The sequence below is a fragment of the Galeopterus variegatus genome, unplaced genomic scaffold, assembly GCF_000696425.1.
Source record: "Galeopterus variegatus unplaced genomic scaffold, G_variegatus-3.0.2 Scaffold732, whole genome shotgun sequence".
In the NCBI taxonomy this organism is placed as follows: domain Eukaryota; kingdom Metazoa; phylum Chordata; class Mammalia; order Dermoptera; family Cynocephalidae; genus Galeopterus; species Galeopterus variegatus.
In genome coordinates this window covers 82,522-100,730 of record NW_007726843.1, presented here as the reverse complement: position 1 = coordinate 100,730, position 18,209 = coordinate 82,522, and the positions used below count along the sequence as shown (strand labels likewise).

Here is an 18,209-nt window from a genome sequence, read left to right as displayed (position 1 = left end):
GTTTCTCTGTACCTCTCTTGCCCACAAAAACCAAGTGTGGGGCCGACCCCGTGGCTCACTCGGGTGAGTGCCGCGCTGGGAGCGCTGAGGCCGCAGGTTCGGATCCTATCTAGGGACGGCCAGTGCGCTCACTGGCTGAGTGCGGTGTGGGCGACACCAAGTCAAGGGTTACGATCCCCTTACCAGTCACAAAAAAAAAAAAACCCAAAAACCAAGTGTGGACAGAAACATAAACAAGGACAAGCGAGTCACAGCAGACATGCCCTTACCTTCTGCACGGAAGCAGCTCTCTTCTCCTGCTTGGCTTTCATCTCTGCCAGCAGCCCACTGCCCATCATCTGCACCCCGTACCTCCGCCCTCCCTGCGGGCTGCTCTTGCTGTCGCTCTGGTCCACCCTCCCCGTTTCTTCCCCTTGACTCTCTTCAAGTGAGTCGGGTGTTTTTATCTCCTCTGTGCGTTCAGAATTGCCATTGTGCTCGGCTGCCTTCGTGTCCTTCCTGGGAGTGTCCAAGGCTGGACTTCTGGCTGCCCCTTTTGGCGAGGAGGGTTCTTCTGTCATCCAAACCGTTGGTGGCCGTTCAGATTTGGACCGGGACTTGATTAAATTGAGAAAGCCACCACTTTTCCGAGAATCTCGCTTTTTCTTTTCATCTCCTCCTTCACTGAGCTCATGGGACTCTGAGCCTCTTGTTGATGATTTCCTGCATTCCAAACCAAGACACAGATCCTGTTGGTTTTATTATAAATAAGTTCCAGCAGGGTGCAGTCAAAATATAAACACAGAGATCGCTGCATATATGAACACCATCCTGAAGCATTTTAAAAAGTTGATTTGAGTCATTGTGCTTAGGAAATAGAAAGGACTGTGACTATCATCATATTCACACGTGGGGAAAATGAGGCACACACAAATTAAGAATGAGAATCTAACTGTGAACAGAGGCGAGTTTATATTTTATGTTTAAATGCTCTAGTCAAGGGCATCTCTATGCATGTGAGCCAACAAATCTGGCTTTACTTGAGACACATGCGGGTGACTGCCTTATAGAAACTGTGGGACACTGGAAAGGGCCAGATTTCCCCATAACCACTTAACAACGCTTCTATAATTATTAGATACCATCTGAAATCTCACCCTTCGTGCTCAGTCCAAACAAAGATCTGGATCCTTGCTTAAATGTAATACCACTGAACGAGGCCACAAGATGTAAAGACAGGGAGTGAGTTTTGGTAGAGTTTTCAAAAGAGAATATTCTGAAACTTGGGAAATGGACGTGGAAGTAGGAGTGAGCACAAACTGCTGTCTTTCATTTAATGCTGGCAGATCGAATACCCATTTAGTTCTCCTGAATCCCCATTAAAATCACAGCAAGGGATTTTAAAAAATAAATAAAGGGGCATAAGCCCCACAGGGGAGAAAAGGCAAAACAAAATTTGGAAGCCAGAGTAGTTATGAATGAAAACTGATTTAATAGACGTGAGAGAGCTGAAACCTACGCCCACAGCAGGGGAGGCCCAGAAGTAATCGGATGTGTGCCAGCTCCACAACAGCAACAGGCACCTCCAGAAGTGGAAGTGAAGGGGGCGCTTGAGAGAGGAAGGCTCTTCTTTGTGAAGCCCATTCATAAAACCACTAGATCCTCTCTCCAAATCAAAGCCAATCACACTCCTCCCATCCCACATTACTCTCTGCAGATGGTGAATCAAAGAAACTTAGTGCAGCTGAGGCAAGTGTACTACAGTGAGGACAGGGAGGCTCCAGAAAGCCTGCACAATGAACGGTGATACCTTCCAGCCTCTTTCCTGCAATCTGGATCCCAGAATGGGGCAGGCAAGTTTATTCCCTACAGGCAGGTTACTGAAGTTTCCAAAGCTGAAGAGAAAAGACCTAAAGATTCTGACAGTCAGGGAGACCCAAAGAAGATCACACAACCCTGAAGCCCACCAGTTGACAAGCTGCACTCACAAACTTCTAAGAAGCTCACGTGTGCCCCATTCCACACCAACATGAAAGAGAAAAAAAGATGTTGCATCCACAAAATGAAAATAGTAGCAAAATGTGATAGCAGAAGTGGAAAACTTAAGGTTGCAAGATACAACTGAAAAAATCTCCCAGGAGGTGGGGGAGAGAGGATACAAAGAATGAGAAAATAGGAGAGAAAAGCTAAGAATTACTGGATTAATAGCGTAAACACAAGTTGAAAAACGGAAGTTTAAGAAAAAGAGTACATTACAAACGAAGAAATTATGAAAGAAATATATAAGAAAAATTCCAGAGCCAAAGGACATAATTTTCCAGATTGAAATGTTCATAAGTATCCAGCAAATTGGTTAAAAAAAAAAAAAAGATCTCACCCCAGAGCTATCATCATAAAACTTCAGTACACTGGGAACACAGAGAATATTCCAAATGCTTCCAGAGAAGAAGGAAAAGAAAAACAAGTCAGAAACAAAGGGTCAGGATTCAAGATAACATCGGATTTTTACAGCAACACTAGAAGCTAGAAGATAAAGGTGTGAANGGATTCAAGATAACATCGGATTTTTACAGCAACACTAGAAGCTAGAAGATAAAGGTGTGAAATTTTCACAGTTCTATGGCAAAATGGATTCCAACCCAGAATTCTGCATCTAGTTACACTCTTAATCAAAACGAAGATATGCAAGTTACAGATACTCACCTCTCATGTTCCCTTTCGCAGGAAGCAACCAGAGGAGGTGCTCCAGCAAAACAAGAGCCTAAACTAACAAAGAAGACAGCTCGGGCCAAAGGAAATAGGAAAATGACACAGGAAGGAGGTGAAGGGAATCCCCTGGCAGAGGAAGGAAGATCCCAGAGGACAGCAGTGGGACAGGCCTACAGGTCACACCAGAACCAGTCAGGTGTGGGTGAGAGATCTGTCCAGGAAGATAAAACTGAGAGCATCGGAACAAATTGTGAGAAGATTTATGCCTTTACTGGAGATTTAGGGGATAAGTTCATGATAGGAATGCAAAAAACTAAAAAAAAAAAAAGATCTCACCCCAGAGCTATCATCATAAAACTTCAGTACACTGGGAACACAGAGAATATTCCAAATGCTTCCAGAGAAGAAGGAAAAGAAAAACAAGTCAGAAACAAAGGGTCAGGATTCAAGATAACATCGGATTTTTACAGCAACACTAGAAGCTAGAAGATAAAGGTGTGAAGTTTTCACAGTTCTATGGCAAAATGGATTCCAACCCAGAATTCTGCATCTAGTTACACTCTTAATCAAAATGAAGATATGCAAGTTACAGATACTCACCTCTCATGTTCCCTTTCTTAGGAAGCAAGCAGAGGAGGTGCTCCAGCAAAACAAGAGCCTAAACTAACAAAGAAGACAGCTCGGGCCAAAGGAAATAGGAAAATGACACAGGAAGGAGGTGAAGGGAATCCCCTGGCAGAGGAAGGAAGATCCCAGAGGACAGCAGTGGGACAGGCCTACAGGTCACACCAGAACCAGTCAGGTGTGGGTGAGAGATCTGTCCAGGAAGATAAAACTGAGAGCATTGGAACAAATTGTGAGAAGATTTATGCCTTTACTGGAGATTTAGGGGATAAGTTCATGATAGGAATGCAAAAAACTAAGCAAATGAAAGAGGGGACAATTACTAACTCCAGAAAAAATAAAAAGTTGTACAGGAAATGAAATGTAATCATAGTACATACTATATAACTCAGCTGTGAATATTTATATGGTTAGAATGAAGTAAACACTAAATACTGATCTAACCAACAATTATAATAAAATTAAATAAAGAAGATGGGGAGAGGAAAAGTGCGTATAAGAGTGCTTGATGGGGATACAGTATGTAAGAGCTATTCTTTTTTTTTTTTTTTTTTTTGTGACCGGTAAGGGGATCGCAACCCTTGGCTTGGTGTCGTCCGCACCACGCTCAGCCAGTGTGCACACTGGCCATCCCTATATAGGATCTGAACCCGCAGCGGGAACGCCGCTGCTCTCCCAGCACCGCACTCTCCCGAGTGAGCCACAGGGTCGGCCCTGTAAGAGCTATTCTACCACCCTATATGGTAAAAAGGAAACAGTTATAATTACTATCTAAAACTGAAAGCAGAAAATTAAAAACAGAAAAAAAAAAAGGAAGACCATCAAGGAAACTGGAAGCAAAATAAACTAAAGGAATAGAAACTAATTGCCTTTAAGGAATAGAAAATTGGGGAAAGAAACAAGAGGCTTGTTTTTTAAAAAGCCCTGTAGAACATTTGACATTTTAAACTATGGGCATGTATAACTTTGATATTTCAAAGTTATTTTCACACTACTCCCGGATTTTACCTATGCCTAGCCCTTTACATGTCAAACTGACAATAGTCTATTTTTTAACAAAATGAAATGAAAAAAATCACAGCTTTTTTTGATGAAAACTGATATATCTAGTTCTACATGTGCACTGAAACATCAACAGAATCTTCCTACAGTGATATCTTTGTAGAAAATGGATTTTATGCCTTATAAAATTTACCCAACTTCCATTCATAGCCTGTTAAAGAAGAAGGTAGCATTAATGGGAGAGGAAATCACACTGAGGCAGCTATGACAATACATATAGTCCAGATCAAGGGCTCATGAATCTCTCCATTAACTTAATTTCTAAAGTTTAAGAAGACAAGAGCCTACAAAGGTATCTGTGGTTTATATGAAGACAGGCTGAGATTATCTTGATTCATTCAACTAGCACTGATTGAGGGCAGACTGCACATTATGGGCTGTGTTAGACACTGAAGTTATAACAGAAAATAAGACCCAGGTATGGTTCCTGAGGAACAGCATTCTATTTGGGAAAAAAGACTTGCAAGCAAATCATCAAGAGGGACTTTCACATTTTGCTCTGTTTATGTTGGTATTGCTTGAATCTCTTACATTGAAAATACATTCATCTATTCTTTGTGATGTAAAAAAAACTAAAAACCAAACAAACCCTCAAAGGATTATATGCGCTCTAACAGATGTGTGCAAAGGATGGAAGAAAAATAAAAAGCAGTAGAGAGACAGCAGTCAATTTGGGGGGACAGGGAGGAGCAGTCATGGGAGAGCTTCAAAGAATAAATGGCATTTAGGTTGGTTCGTAAAAGACAGGAGAATAGAATTTTTCCAAGTATCGTGTGCTAAGCTTCAAGGCCAATGTCACAGAAGACAAATAATTGGGTCCTAAAACCTGTAAGATTCAGTTAACTTACACCGTTATTGATATAACACTGTAACTTACTACCACCTCACCATCCTGCTGAGGCAAGATGAGGCACATCAATCTATAGAATGCACTAGTTCCTTCCCTGCCTGTGCCCAGCCTGCCTGCCCTCAGCTTAGAAGCATGGTTTAAAATCGTTCCTGAATACGATATCTAAGGTAAAAAATAATTCATAGACACAAATCCATGTTAAGAATATATTTGAGGATGCATCTGCATTTAGTTGGAGATTCAATAACTTCTTACAAATCATGCTCAAAGATTGGAATGTTCAAGTTAAACAACTGTTAAAAATACCCACTGAACTGTCTTCTGAGGAAACTTCATCTTAGTAATAAGGAAATGTAGAGAAAACCCTGTAGAAGCTAACTCTGAAGTCTCTTCACTAATTCTGTCATTTTGATACTATCTGTTAAATCATGCCATTTAGCAATTACTTAGGTCCCCCCAAATAAACCAAATTATGCACAAGGAGAATTTCAAAGTAATTAATTCAGGGACACCAATGCTCATTGCCTATAATGGAACCATCCAGGTGAATGTGATAAAGCCCTAAAAAAATAGCTGGGTGGGGTGGTACATTTTGTGGTCTAGTTTAGAATAGTACAATAGTTCTCAAATTGAGTATGCCTCAGCATAACCTGTAGGGCTTATTAAAACACAGAATGCTGGGCCCCACCTCCAGAGTTTTTAATGCAGTAGGTCTGGGGTAGGGGCTTGAGAATTTACATTTCTAACAAGTTCCCAGGTGACGCTGATGCTGCTCGTCCAGGGACCATATTTTGCAAACCATCAGAATAATAAATCCCGTACATACAATGAGATTTAGTACACTAAGTTTAATTATAACTGTAACTTAAATGTAAATTAAATTGCATTGTTAGTGAAATGACTTTGAACTCACTTGGAATCCATTTTGGTCACCTTCTTGGTGAAAAATTCATCTACACCTTCATCCACTCTCCCCATAAGACCATTCTGTTCACCATCTTGGGAAACTATGTTGGCAGCACAAACCTGCAAACCATACAAATGTAATGTGTTAATTCACATTCAACTTAATTCAGCAAAAATTTATTACTAGATTCAAGGCACTGTGATAAGGGCCACAGAGGGACAGGGCCACTAGAATAGGGACCATCTAATCTACTGGATCAGAAGCCAAGTGTACAACCTAACACAATGCCTGGTGGAGGATGCATGCTGACTGGTGAATCAGAAGCAGCTTGGACCTAACAGTCTACGAAGAGTTGAGTGTTTCTAAAGGCAGAGAAAGGCACTGCAGGCATGTGGAAAGGAAGAGGGAGTGTGTGGAAAAATTAAACACACCCTGAATTCTGAGAGTGCTGATGACTCCAGTGGCTAGGGACCGGAGGTGTGTGGGTGGGGTTAACTCCAAGACGGAGGCTGGCAGCATTAACAGTGGCCTCCTCAAGCGCGACTCCAAATCCTGTCCCCTGCTTCCTTTTTTTCTTGCTGGAAAAACTCAGATTTCAGGTTGTGCATATTGTTTTGTATAAGGCAAACACCTTAACTCCATCCTCTTGCCTTTGACTGATAGGTGTGTGTGTGGGATACAATCCCAGTCAATGAAATACAGGTGTTTTTTCTGCATGGTCATGTGACAGAGGATGTGATGTTTTAGCTGCAGCAGCTATCTGGAGTTCAGGAGGTGGGAGGCCTGAGTACAAAAGGCCACGTGCTGAAAATGACAAAGCAGAAAGGTGGAAAGCACCTGGGTGCTTGAGCTGTGCTGCTGAATAAAATAGCCCTGGATCCTGAGACCTCAATTTTTTGTTAGGCAACAAAATAAATATTTCTCATTGTTTAAGGCACTTTTATTTTGAGTATCTCATAACTTCCAGTTGAATACTTCCCAACTAATAATATAATGAACCATCATGGACAGCCTTGAACTTTATGCTAAGGAGTATGGAATTTATTCTGCAGGTGATAGGGAGCCAACATAGAAGCAGCATGGCCCAACCTGTATTCTGGGTGGATAATTCAAGGGCAGCATAAAGGTCAGATTGGAAAGGCCAGGGAATTTTAAGCAGGGAAATCTATTCAGGAGCTCAACAGCAAAGACTTCTGATCGAATCTAATCTGGAGGTGATGCTGAACTAATGCAGGGCTGGAGAAGTGAGAATGGAAAGAAAGAAGTTGCCCAAGATAAGGTCGAAGTTTCTAAGCTGGGTGAATGGGATCATGGTTATAAGGGACACAGTACAAAGATCATATTTGGGGAAGATGACAAGTCTCATCTTCTCAAGTGTGTGAGATGTTGTGAGAAATCCACAGGCAGGTGTCTAGCAGGCCTTCAAAAACTCATTTCTCACAAGAGAAGCTAGTGAGAAGCTATAATGAAATTATTCACCACATTGGCATTTCTGCTTTTGTTTTTGTTTTTTGGCATCTGGCGAGTATGGGGATTTGAACCCTTGACCTGCACTCTAACCGACTGAGCTAACCAGTCAGCCTAGCATTTCTCTTCGAATGGACAACTCACAGTGAGCTTAGTCTGATGCTTGATTTGTGTCTGCAATGCTGTTTTACACTTATATTTCACAGGGATAGGTGATGGGCCATCAAGAAAGAGCATGCATTTTGCCCACGCTATTGGGCACAAGGACAAATTCTCACGTGGGTAGGATACCTGGTCTGGATGACTTGCCAAAATGTGGTGGGAAAGTTATTTTCTGTAATCTTGATTTTCAAGTCTCAAGTTGCCTCGGGGGAAACTTGGCTCATGTCTACATGTACATTGTTTAAAGAAAAGACCAATCATTTGCTTTAAACAATCATCCACTTCATTCATTGGGAAACCTCCATTATAAAAATGAACTATGTGTTTGAGTTTACTTTTGTGAAATGCTGAAAAGTGAGCAGACAACAGATAATAAAGAACCCTATGAAATGTGAATAATGAAAGCAATTACTCCTCTCCCCTGAATGGTGCTTTCTATTGGAGCAAGGTTTTCCTATGTATTGCAATAGAGCAGAGAATCAGCCAAGCTCTATAATTCAGTTATGAAGAGGAAAAAATGGTCACTGAGTAACTTTTATTTTGATTACAAAAGATAAAGCAGAACAGAGCTTGTGTTATCATTTCTCCTTTTGAAAAGAATGGAGAATAGAATCTCTATAGCAGTAATACCCTTAGGTTGGTATACTGCTGGATAATTTACATGTGTTTTACATGTGATTATTTCACCCTCACATCTACCCTTTGAACTGAAAGGGAAAAATAGTTTTATCTGAGTTTTTTGTTAGTCACAGATCAAACAGTGGCTCAGAGGGTGAGGGGCACCCACACAGGTCACCTAACTGATGAAGAAGGATGTGACCTCAGGCCACAGGGTCCTAACATGGGGCTTCCTTCCAGATTTCCATGAAATGACTCCCCTTTCCATTTTGAGAAAAAAAAAAATTTTTTTTTTAAAATTTACTTATATAATTTCTACCCTCAGCCCTCTTCTTTTTTTTCTGCTTTGAAAAAGAATTCACAGCTGGCACAAAAGGTTCTCTGGGGACGTGGAGAACATCAATAGAGGCACAGGGCCGAACAAAGCAGTCTGCTTTCCTGGAGGCCAGGACAGTTTTTAGGGCTGGGCTGGAGATTATAGTTTCCCCAGTTCCACCCTGTCATTTTAGAGATAAAGAGACTAACAGTAGACAGGTTAAGAGAAGTCCATCGTCACTGGGAGATCTTCAGTGAGACACAATTTAAAATGCATTTGTTAAAATAGGAAGTGGCAGGTGGTATCAGCCTGTAAGAGCAGTAGAAAAACTGCAGACTGAAATGAAATGTAGTTTGTAAAAGAGTTCAAGGCCAGACACACATGCTGTTTTAGCTCATTTTCTAGCAAAAGGAAAGGCCATACAGATATCAGAAATTCTCATTTGATTTTGGTCTTTTCTGTCAAGAAGAATAAATTTCAGACGAAAAGGGTAGCATCGCTGTTGGAAAGGGAGAGCAGAAATCTCAGCCCTGAGCTGGCTGGAGCCGACTGCATTGTGCTCAGAGAAAGGTTTTTGGAAATAAAATCGAGAATCGCTGTTGTTGATACTTGAGATATAAAGGAGGTAGATTTTGCACCTCTGGTGTATAAGTAGATGCTAAAAGGATAATTTGTGAATTCATAGAAAATAAGCCAATAATTGTGAGGACTAAAGAACATTCGGACCACCCTCTGTGTTCCCTCTGCCAGGATTATTAAAGTGAACACACCAGGGAAACTCAGTAGGCGGTGCACCTGGATTTTGACAAGGCAGCTGCCAAATCTCTTACATGTCTTTATAAGTCAGACAGAGAGAGATGGGCGGAAAGTAAGGACAATTAGGTACATTAGTAACTCTTTGAACAAATATACCCACAGTGCTAATTAGTGAATTGAATAATCATGGAATCTTATATGCATATATTAGACAGTAAGAAACATGGAAAACTAATGAGCTAAGCAATCAAGTCAAGAGATAAGGAACCCAAGGGAAGTAAAAGGTAGGAAATGTAATAATAGACAAAAATTAATAAACTTGAGAGGCTTGATAAAACTCAGTTTATTCTTTGAAAAAAACTAATAAAGGAGACAACCACAAGACTAAGAGAAAAGGCATTAACAACATATTAAAACAAAAAATAAATGGGACAGAGCTATAGAAACAGGAGAGATTAAAAACTCTTAATTCTATAGACAACTAAATGAACAATTAGACTAAGTAGAAAATATCCTAGGAAAATGTAAATTATCAAAATGGTCTCACGAAGAATTAGGTAACTTGAATAGATCTGTAACAAAAGAAATCAAATCCCTAGTAAAATATCTACATATAAGCATCACATGCAAACAGCACACAGACAGACTTTTGAGCCAGATGGTTTCCCAGGAGAGGAACAGACTATCTCTATTATATGCAAACTGTTCCAGAGAATAGGAAAGGAGAAAGAACGTCCCAACTGATTTTAGGAAGCCAGTGTAACTTTGAAACCCAAACTAGATGGACGGTCTAGATAAGAATAAGAAAGAAAATTATAGGTCTCTCTCACTTATGCACATAGATGCAAAAATTCTAATAAAATATTAGCAAATCAAGCCTAGCAGCATAACAAATCAAAAATATCACCATCAAGAGTGATATAACATTAGAAAAATCTGTTAACATAATTCACCACGACAACAGATTAAAAGAGAAAAATAAATTACTAATCTCGACAAAAAACTGGGGGAAAAAATCATATTTAATGACCATTCATTGAAAAAAATTAGCATAACAGGAAAGAAAAAAATTTTAACAATAAATAACAGTAAAAACTGTCATGTATCTGTTCTCTCTTGTTTACTCAGTAACAAAACCCTGACTTATGTGGAATATCAATGTGAGAACTGAAATACATCTTCCCAGATTCTCTTGCAGCTGGGGGTGGAAATATGGTTCATTTCTGGCCAGTGAGATGTAACTAGAAGTACAGTAGGAATTCTGGGTAAGTTCAGATTCCCTGATGCACATCTTTCCTTTCCTCTGTTTGAAATATGCTTATAAAAACAAATGATTATAGGCCTTGCCTGAGAGTAAGACACATACCTGTTACCTGGATGATATAGCCATTAAAAAAGTGTATGCAATCTGTGGTTCAATAAATAGATGCACAGTGTTTAAATGGAAGGAGGTGATATGGTCAATCCTCCTAAAGTACTCTATTTTGTTCTGGGTGCCATAATGCAATTTATTCAGAACAGAGTAACAAGAATTGTATAGGAGTTCCAGACAATATCATATGAAAAACATTGAAAGAGCTGAGGAAATTTAGATTTGACTGACAAATATTGGTAAGTCGGCTAAGTAGAAGAGACTTAAATAACATGTGCTACTCTAGAAGACAAAAATAAGATAGCTAAGTTAAAACTATAAGGCAAAATTTTAGCAACCTAAAAAATAATTTGGTAATAATTAGAACTTTTAGAAAATGGTACCTTCAGAGAAAAAGGTCTTTGTAGAAGGAACAGTCAACTGATGTTTGTGTGGGGATTTTTAGGCACTTAATGAGGGCTTGAATAAGATGATTTTGAAATCTCTTCCAGCCTTGTGATATTGTGATCCAATGCAAACAGGAGAAAATTTATTACCTGAGATTCAGTTGATTTTTATTAGAGTAGGTTGGTTTGTTTCATCACTGGGCCAAGCAGTGTGAAGCTATGCCAAAAATAATATCGCAAACCGATTAACACTGACATATTGTGCAAAATGAAGTCATTGTATGGTACCAGTATAATCTTCCAGAGAATGCTCATAGGCAAATTATTTATCTGCCCTGGGCTTCAGATTCCCTTGACTAGTGAGCAGACAATCTTTGAACTTCCTTCCACTAGGAGATGACTGCAGTTAGCAACAGAGTCAGCACTGCTCTGTCCCTGTTTAGGTGTCATGGTTAAAATGTGTTTCTCAGGGTCACCTGCAGGTAGGCAAGCACCCGACCACATTCTGGATCGTGATATGCAGACGAATGTGAAGTTCGTCACTTTTAGACCTGACCCATAAAACCTCCCAGGTGTGAACCTTCGTGCTTTATGTCATCCTCCAGCTGAAGGGGTAGGACTCCAAGGCCCAAAGAGCAGTGTGGAGGCAAAGATCCCTGAATGACCTTCATAGGGTTCCCTAAGCAGAAATACCCACGATGGACTATGATGTGAGCAAGAAATAAACTCCAAAATATCAGCAATTTAATACAGTAAAAGTTTACCTCACATAGCAGGTAGTGTGATCCTACCTAATACACTACATTCTTTCCGCCTTTCTCTGTTGTATCCTTTCATAGGTATGCTGGAACATTCCAATACCTTTAAAAATGGCATTTCCACTCTTAATTTACCCATGTGAAGCTTTTTTCCCCAAAGCAAAGACATCCTGAAAGTCACTTCAACTGAGGAAATCATTTTTGAATATGCATTTTTGTAAAATTAGTTAACTTGTTCCTTAATAAACATGAGTGAGAATTGACCAGACTAGTGAGGATAGTGAAGAGTTGGTATTGAATCAGGTTCCTGAGACTTTTTTCCTCTTCCTCTTCCATTTTAGTTGGGGGTGGGGGGATAGGGACGAAGGCAAAAGCAAACATAGTATTATATTGTAAGGATAACCAGTATTAATAAAAATAATAGCTTTGAAGAATAATATTTGCATTTAATAAAGAATTGTGTACTTTTCCCATTTATTTCTCATGACAAGTCAATGATATGGGCAATGCTGATATGTAAGAAACAAGTTGGCTCAGGCTCAGAAAGATCACAGGCCTTGTCTGGATACACGTTGCTGGGGAATAGGAGAGCCCATTGGCTGAGCTTCACATCCTGTCCTACTACTACAGTAGAAGATAAATTCTACGGCCTAACCAGCTAAAATGGCATGTTTAGCAATTCTCGTATGTACTTTAATTAATTAAAAANGAGCGCCGCCGTGCTTCCCAAGCGGCGCACTATCCAGTGCGCCACCGGGCCGGCCCGAGGAAATCATTTTTGAATATGCATTTTTGTAAAATTAGTTAACTTGTTCCCTAATAAACATGAGTGAGAATTGACCAGACTAGTAAGGATAGTGAAGAGTTGGTATTGAATCAGGTTCCTGAGACTTTTTTCCTCTTCCTCTTCCATTTTAGTTGCGGGGGGAGAGGGGGATAGGGAAGAAGGCAAAAGCAAACATAGCAGTATATTGTAAGGATAACCAGTATTAATAAAAATAATAGCTTTGGAGAATAATATTTGCATTTAATAAAGAATTGTATACTTTTCCCATTTATTTCTCATGACAAGTCAATGATATGGGCAATGCTGATATTTAAGAAACAAGCTGGCTCAGGCCCAGAAAGATCACAGGCCTTGTCCGGATTCACGTTGCTGGGGAATAGGAGCGCCCATTGGCTGAGCCCCACATCCTGCTCTTACTACTACAGTAGAAGATAAATTCTATGGCCTAACCAGCTAAAATGGCATGTTTAGCAATTCTCGTATGTACTTTAATTAATTAAAAAAATAAGAAACTGGCATATTTTATTTCTTGTTATTAAAAAAGTATTTTTTGTTTTTGTTTTTTGGAGAGGTACAGGGAAGAATTAAATGTATAAATAAAATGTCTATATCTATTATTCATAAAATGTCTAGTAGTTTTTAATAATTATGGTTTGGCCAGATTAAATTTTTGTGCCTACTTAGTTTCTTTTTTAAAATAGGTTATGTACTCTTCATATTTACATAGATACTTATTTGTATATTTTGGCACAAAAATCAATAGTTACAACAGTAATACTTTTGGCCCAGTAGAAATTGATATGTTAGCACTTAACTTAGCCTTGGCTTTGAGAATTCTCATGCCTGGAAAACCTTACTAGGGGCATTAGAAGTCAAGGACAAGCTCTAGAAAAGCCAAGGTAGACTTAGGAGGATGAATTGATTCTACTCAATCCCAGCATGAAAAAAACAAAGATAATGTATTAAATGATTGCCGCCACTAAACACTAGTAACAAAAGTAAGCCACAACCTCCTCATTCTCACCTGAAAAATGTGGACAATGGAGCCTATGAAGTAGCTTCACAGGACTGTTAGATATAAAACACTTTGAAATCATAAGTACTGTGAAATCATAAGGTCATATATTTTCACTATGAACCCAAGGAAAAGCATGCTAATCTGCATTTCTCAGTCCTCTAAGGCTCTGGGAGAAAGCCACACCTATTTAGACCCATGGACATAATCCAATACTTTGGAATTCACCTTTGTGCTACAGAATTCCTAAGAGGGAACAGCTTTGAGTATGCCTACCTCGTGAGTCCTGGCTTTACTGTGGGCAAAGGTAAAGCCTCTCTAGAATTTACTGACAGGGTTCAGGACACGTTACCCCTAAAATAAGGCCCCTTGGCACTTGGGACAATGGCAGAAGCAGGAAGGCCACTCTCACCTTCCTGTTCTTCTCCCCTGAGGCAGCCATAACACCTTCGTTCCAGAGGTTCCCTGCTATACCCAGAAGAAAGAAATGTCCTTATCTCTGAAGACACCGGGACACAGAGAAGAATCAGAAAAAGCAGGCCTTGCTAACTTCCCCCAGTTTATTACCACTAGATCATACCCCCTTCTATCCAATCATATTTCTGCACAGCTGTCCACTCTTCATCAAACCTAAGCATAAAAATAAGCAGGTCTCCCTGTCTTTAGGTCTTCATTTATGAAAGCTCTCATATCACATAAAACTTACATTAAATAAGTTTGGTTACGATTTTCTTTTTTTAATTGACATTTAATTGTATGTATTTATGGGGTACTATGTGCTATTTCAATACCTGCATACGATGGGTAATAATCGAATCTGGTTAATTAACATATCCATTACTTCTAACATTTATCTTTTCTCTGTGTTGGGAATACTCAAAATCCTCTCTTCTAGCTAAATGAAAGTATACAATAAATTGTGTTTCTCATAGTCACTCCACAGTGCTACAGAACACTAGATCTTATTGCTCCTACCTAGCTGTGATTTTGTGTCTGGGAACCAGCCTCTCCCTATACCCCACTCCTCCCTACCCTTCCCAGCCTCTGGTAACCACTATTCCACTCTCTACGTCTATGCAATCGACATTCTTTGTTTCCACAGGAGTGAAAACATGTGGTATTTCTCTTTCTGTTCCTAGCTTATTTATTTCGCTTAACATAATGTCCTCCAAGCTCATCCATGTGGTTATGCTTTTCGCTTGTTCGTCTGTCTTTTGTCATATGTACTTCAGTCATGAACTTAGCAGTGGGTGAGAAAAGAAATCTTTTCTCCCCTGTAATATCTACTATACGCCTCCCCTGGGACTCTGTCACAGCTTCCTTCCCTTCTTTCTTGTTTTTTAAATGCATAAAGAAAAACTGCACAAAATTCTCTTTCCATGAGTCGCTGACTTAAAGGGAAACTTAAGCCATCATTTCACAATGAGAAAAGGGCTGCAGCATTAGAGGACTAGAGTCTAGGATGGGAGGTGGAGACAGCAGGGAAGAGGGAGAAGAGCTGGTGCTGGGCATTATACCCAGCTGTCTAACTTATCACTGGTGATGTCCCATGGCAGACAGGGCAGGTTTACAGGGAAAGATGGCCTCTCAGTGTTGAATTGGTTGAACCCAAGGTACTCTAGGACATTCAAGTTCAGGAGGTAAGGAGACAGCAGGGAAGAGGGAGAAGAGCTGGTGCTGGGCATCATACCCAGCTGTCTAACTTATCACTGGTGATGTCCCATGGCAGACAGGGCAGGTTTACAGGGAAAGATAGCCTCTCAGTGTTGAATTGGTTGAACCCAAGGTACTCTAGGACATTCAAGTTCAGGAGGTAAGTGCAATCTAGAATCCAGCAGAGAGAGCTACAGTCAACGACAGAGACTGAAACCATGGGTTTAGATGATACCACCCAGATGGCAAATAAAAGGCCCAGCAGAGGAGGACTGAAAAGGTGTCACTGGACAGACTGGGTGAACACAGAAGATTGTGATGACTCAGAGGCCAAAGGGAAATTGCCTTTCATTAAGGATGGAGCTTTCTGTGTCAAGCAACTGCTGAGATATCAAGATGATGGATGGCTGGAAAGAATCCATGGGATTAGGTCAGGAGTGACCTTGGCAGGGTAGTTCTGAGGTGGGTAGGTAGAGATGGAAGATTTTGGTGGACTGAGAAGTGCCAGGAAGGTGAGGGACAGAGACAGTAGGCACGGACAAACTTTTTCAAAAATTTGGCTATGAAGGAGAGAGAAGACATTAACCTGAGAGAGACATGGGATAAAGAACATTCAGGCTCATCAGAACATACAATTCAATCTTCTACTGGAGAAGAGAGAGCAGGACGCTGAGAGTCACACCCTGGTGCCCCCACTGAGGGCCCCTTCTCCACCACATCAGTTTTCAGGTTATCAAGCAAAGGGACCTTAACAGAAGGTCAGAGCACAGAGGTGGGGGAGTACATGCGTGCACTCCAAAATCAAATGCAAACTATCTCTAACTACAAATAAATTATTTGGTACTTATTTCACCTTCTCACCTAGATACTGTAAAATGCTACAGACACAGCCTATTTATCTCACCCATGTCTGATATTTTTCTAGGGACTTCCAGGTGCAGCTCTGTTCTGAAGAGTTGGAAACTTTACAGCATTGTCTTTTCCAAAATTTCTGAGCACCAAGTTGAGATGCTTTGTGCACATATCCCAGGTAGAGGGTCTAATCTCCTTAACTATATGTGTTCTTGTTATGCAAAGCACTTTAGCAAGACTCTCCAGCTTTCCCCCTGAGAAGAAAAGGGTGAGGGAGAGATGGGGTCTCCCTAGCCCACCTACCGCTGCTTGGGTGGGTTGCTGCTTTTTATTCCGTTTTGGCCTTAACTTGGTAAAGTGCTCCAGCTTCTTCCCTTCTTCAGAGGGCAACTCAAAGATAAATCCTGAGCTCCGCTTCTCTTGTTTGAGAGACGGGAAAGGCGGATCTTCGATGTGAATTGGCACCTCTTCCAGTGCTTTATCTAGATCAAACTCCATTTCTAAAATTTAAAAAATAATTAATTAATTAAAAAGGCCCAAGGCCAAAGCTTAATGAAGAGTTGAATAAAAAATTCTAAAGTAATTTGAATTCTAAAACACAATGGCCAATCCCCATTCGCAAATCACTTAATTCTCCTTTTCAATATTTACCCATATAGAAAATCCCTAAGAAACATTCCTAAAATGATCTGAGGTCTTTGCTGAGGGTGTTTCATAGTTACAAGAAAATAACTGGCATTAGGAAAATATTCACTTACCAAAGGCCCTGGAAACAGGCCGTAGCATTCGACTATGAATACTCTTCCTTTTAGATTTAGGTGTCATCTGGCAATAAAACAAACCAAGAAGCACTTACACAGGCAGCCACAGAAAACCTGCCTCTCAAACTGCAGAAACATTCTGGATCGATTGTTCAAACTCAGTATTTGTTTTTCTTTAGAGGATGGTTTGTTACCATCTGATAGCCTGGCTGAAGAGAATTGATACATTTCTAAATGTTTACAATTTCTCAAATGATACAGCTAACTTTTTCTTTCTTTCTCAAAGCCCTAACAAGTTAAATTCTATTTATATCACTGAAAAGAATAATGAATGATATAGAATTAAGTCCAAGCTGTACATGAGGATGTTAAAATAGACATAAAGAATAAAATTTAAAAACTATTAAAAATCAGTCACAAAAACCTGAAAACACAATTATTCACTGTTCATTGTTAAAGGCAACATAATGTAAGCAGTATTGAACTCTTTCTGTCACTTCAATAGTTTAAGTAGTTTAACTCTTTTGTTTCACACTTTACCACCAAGATTTTGATATTTTTATCACGGGCAAAGACCAGGAAAATGTGCCATAATTCAAAAAGTCTGCATCTGGTGGCACTTCTCAGCAAGATGTCTTTGATTCTGCTAGTCATTAAAAAAATGGAACCCAAAGTCAAACCAAGGCCAAAACTTAAGAGTATTTTCCCAGCATTGGTGTCAACTGTTTATGGTGCAAAGCCAACCCTCAGAACCACATTATCTTCCCCCTCGACAGGACCACACAAACACCAAAGCTGGCAGGAACCTTTGCCATCACTTGCATGAGTAAACTTGAGGAAAAAAGTGAGCCATGGAAATGATAAAGGCTAACGTCTGAGCTGTCAGTAGGAACAGGGCTAGGGGTAGAACTCAGTGTGCGGGTTAGCCCAGCATCCTTCCCATCACAACACTTATTACCAATATACAGATGGATAGGTTTTAGGGATGTTTTAACTGGTTTGATGCTGGAAACTGGTATTTGTGTAAACTAAGAGACAACATGACTGAAAGAACTTAGTTTGTATACTTTAACTTCACTTAATAGGTTGTCATCTAAGGCTTTCTAAAAAAAAAAAAAATCCACATAGTTGAAAAACATTCTTTGGCTCAAAGAATAAATTGGTTCATACTACAG

General features: G+C 40.0%; 1 protein-coding gene across 1 annotated transcript in view; it reads right to left on the bottom strand.

Annotated features, from left to right (window-relative positions):
- Positions 1 to 18,209, bottom strand: part of LRRC16A (leucine rich repeat containing 16A) — a 115,764-nt gene that overhangs the window by 18,194 nt on the left and 79,361 nt on the right. Inside the window, exons 14-17 of the mRNA XM_008571870.1 lie at positions 17,032 to 17,098; positions 16,577 to 16,773; positions 6,138 to 6,250; positions 270 to 702 (exon numbers count right to left, since the gene is read on the bottom strand). Of these exons, the coding sequence (XP_008570092.1) occupies positions 270 to 702; positions 6,138 to 6,250; positions 16,577 to 16,773; positions 17,032 to 17,098 (810 nt within the window). The remainder of the gene's footprint in view (positions 1 to 269; positions 703 to 6,137; positions 6,251 to 16,576; positions 16,774 to 17,031; positions 17,099 to 18,209) is intronic.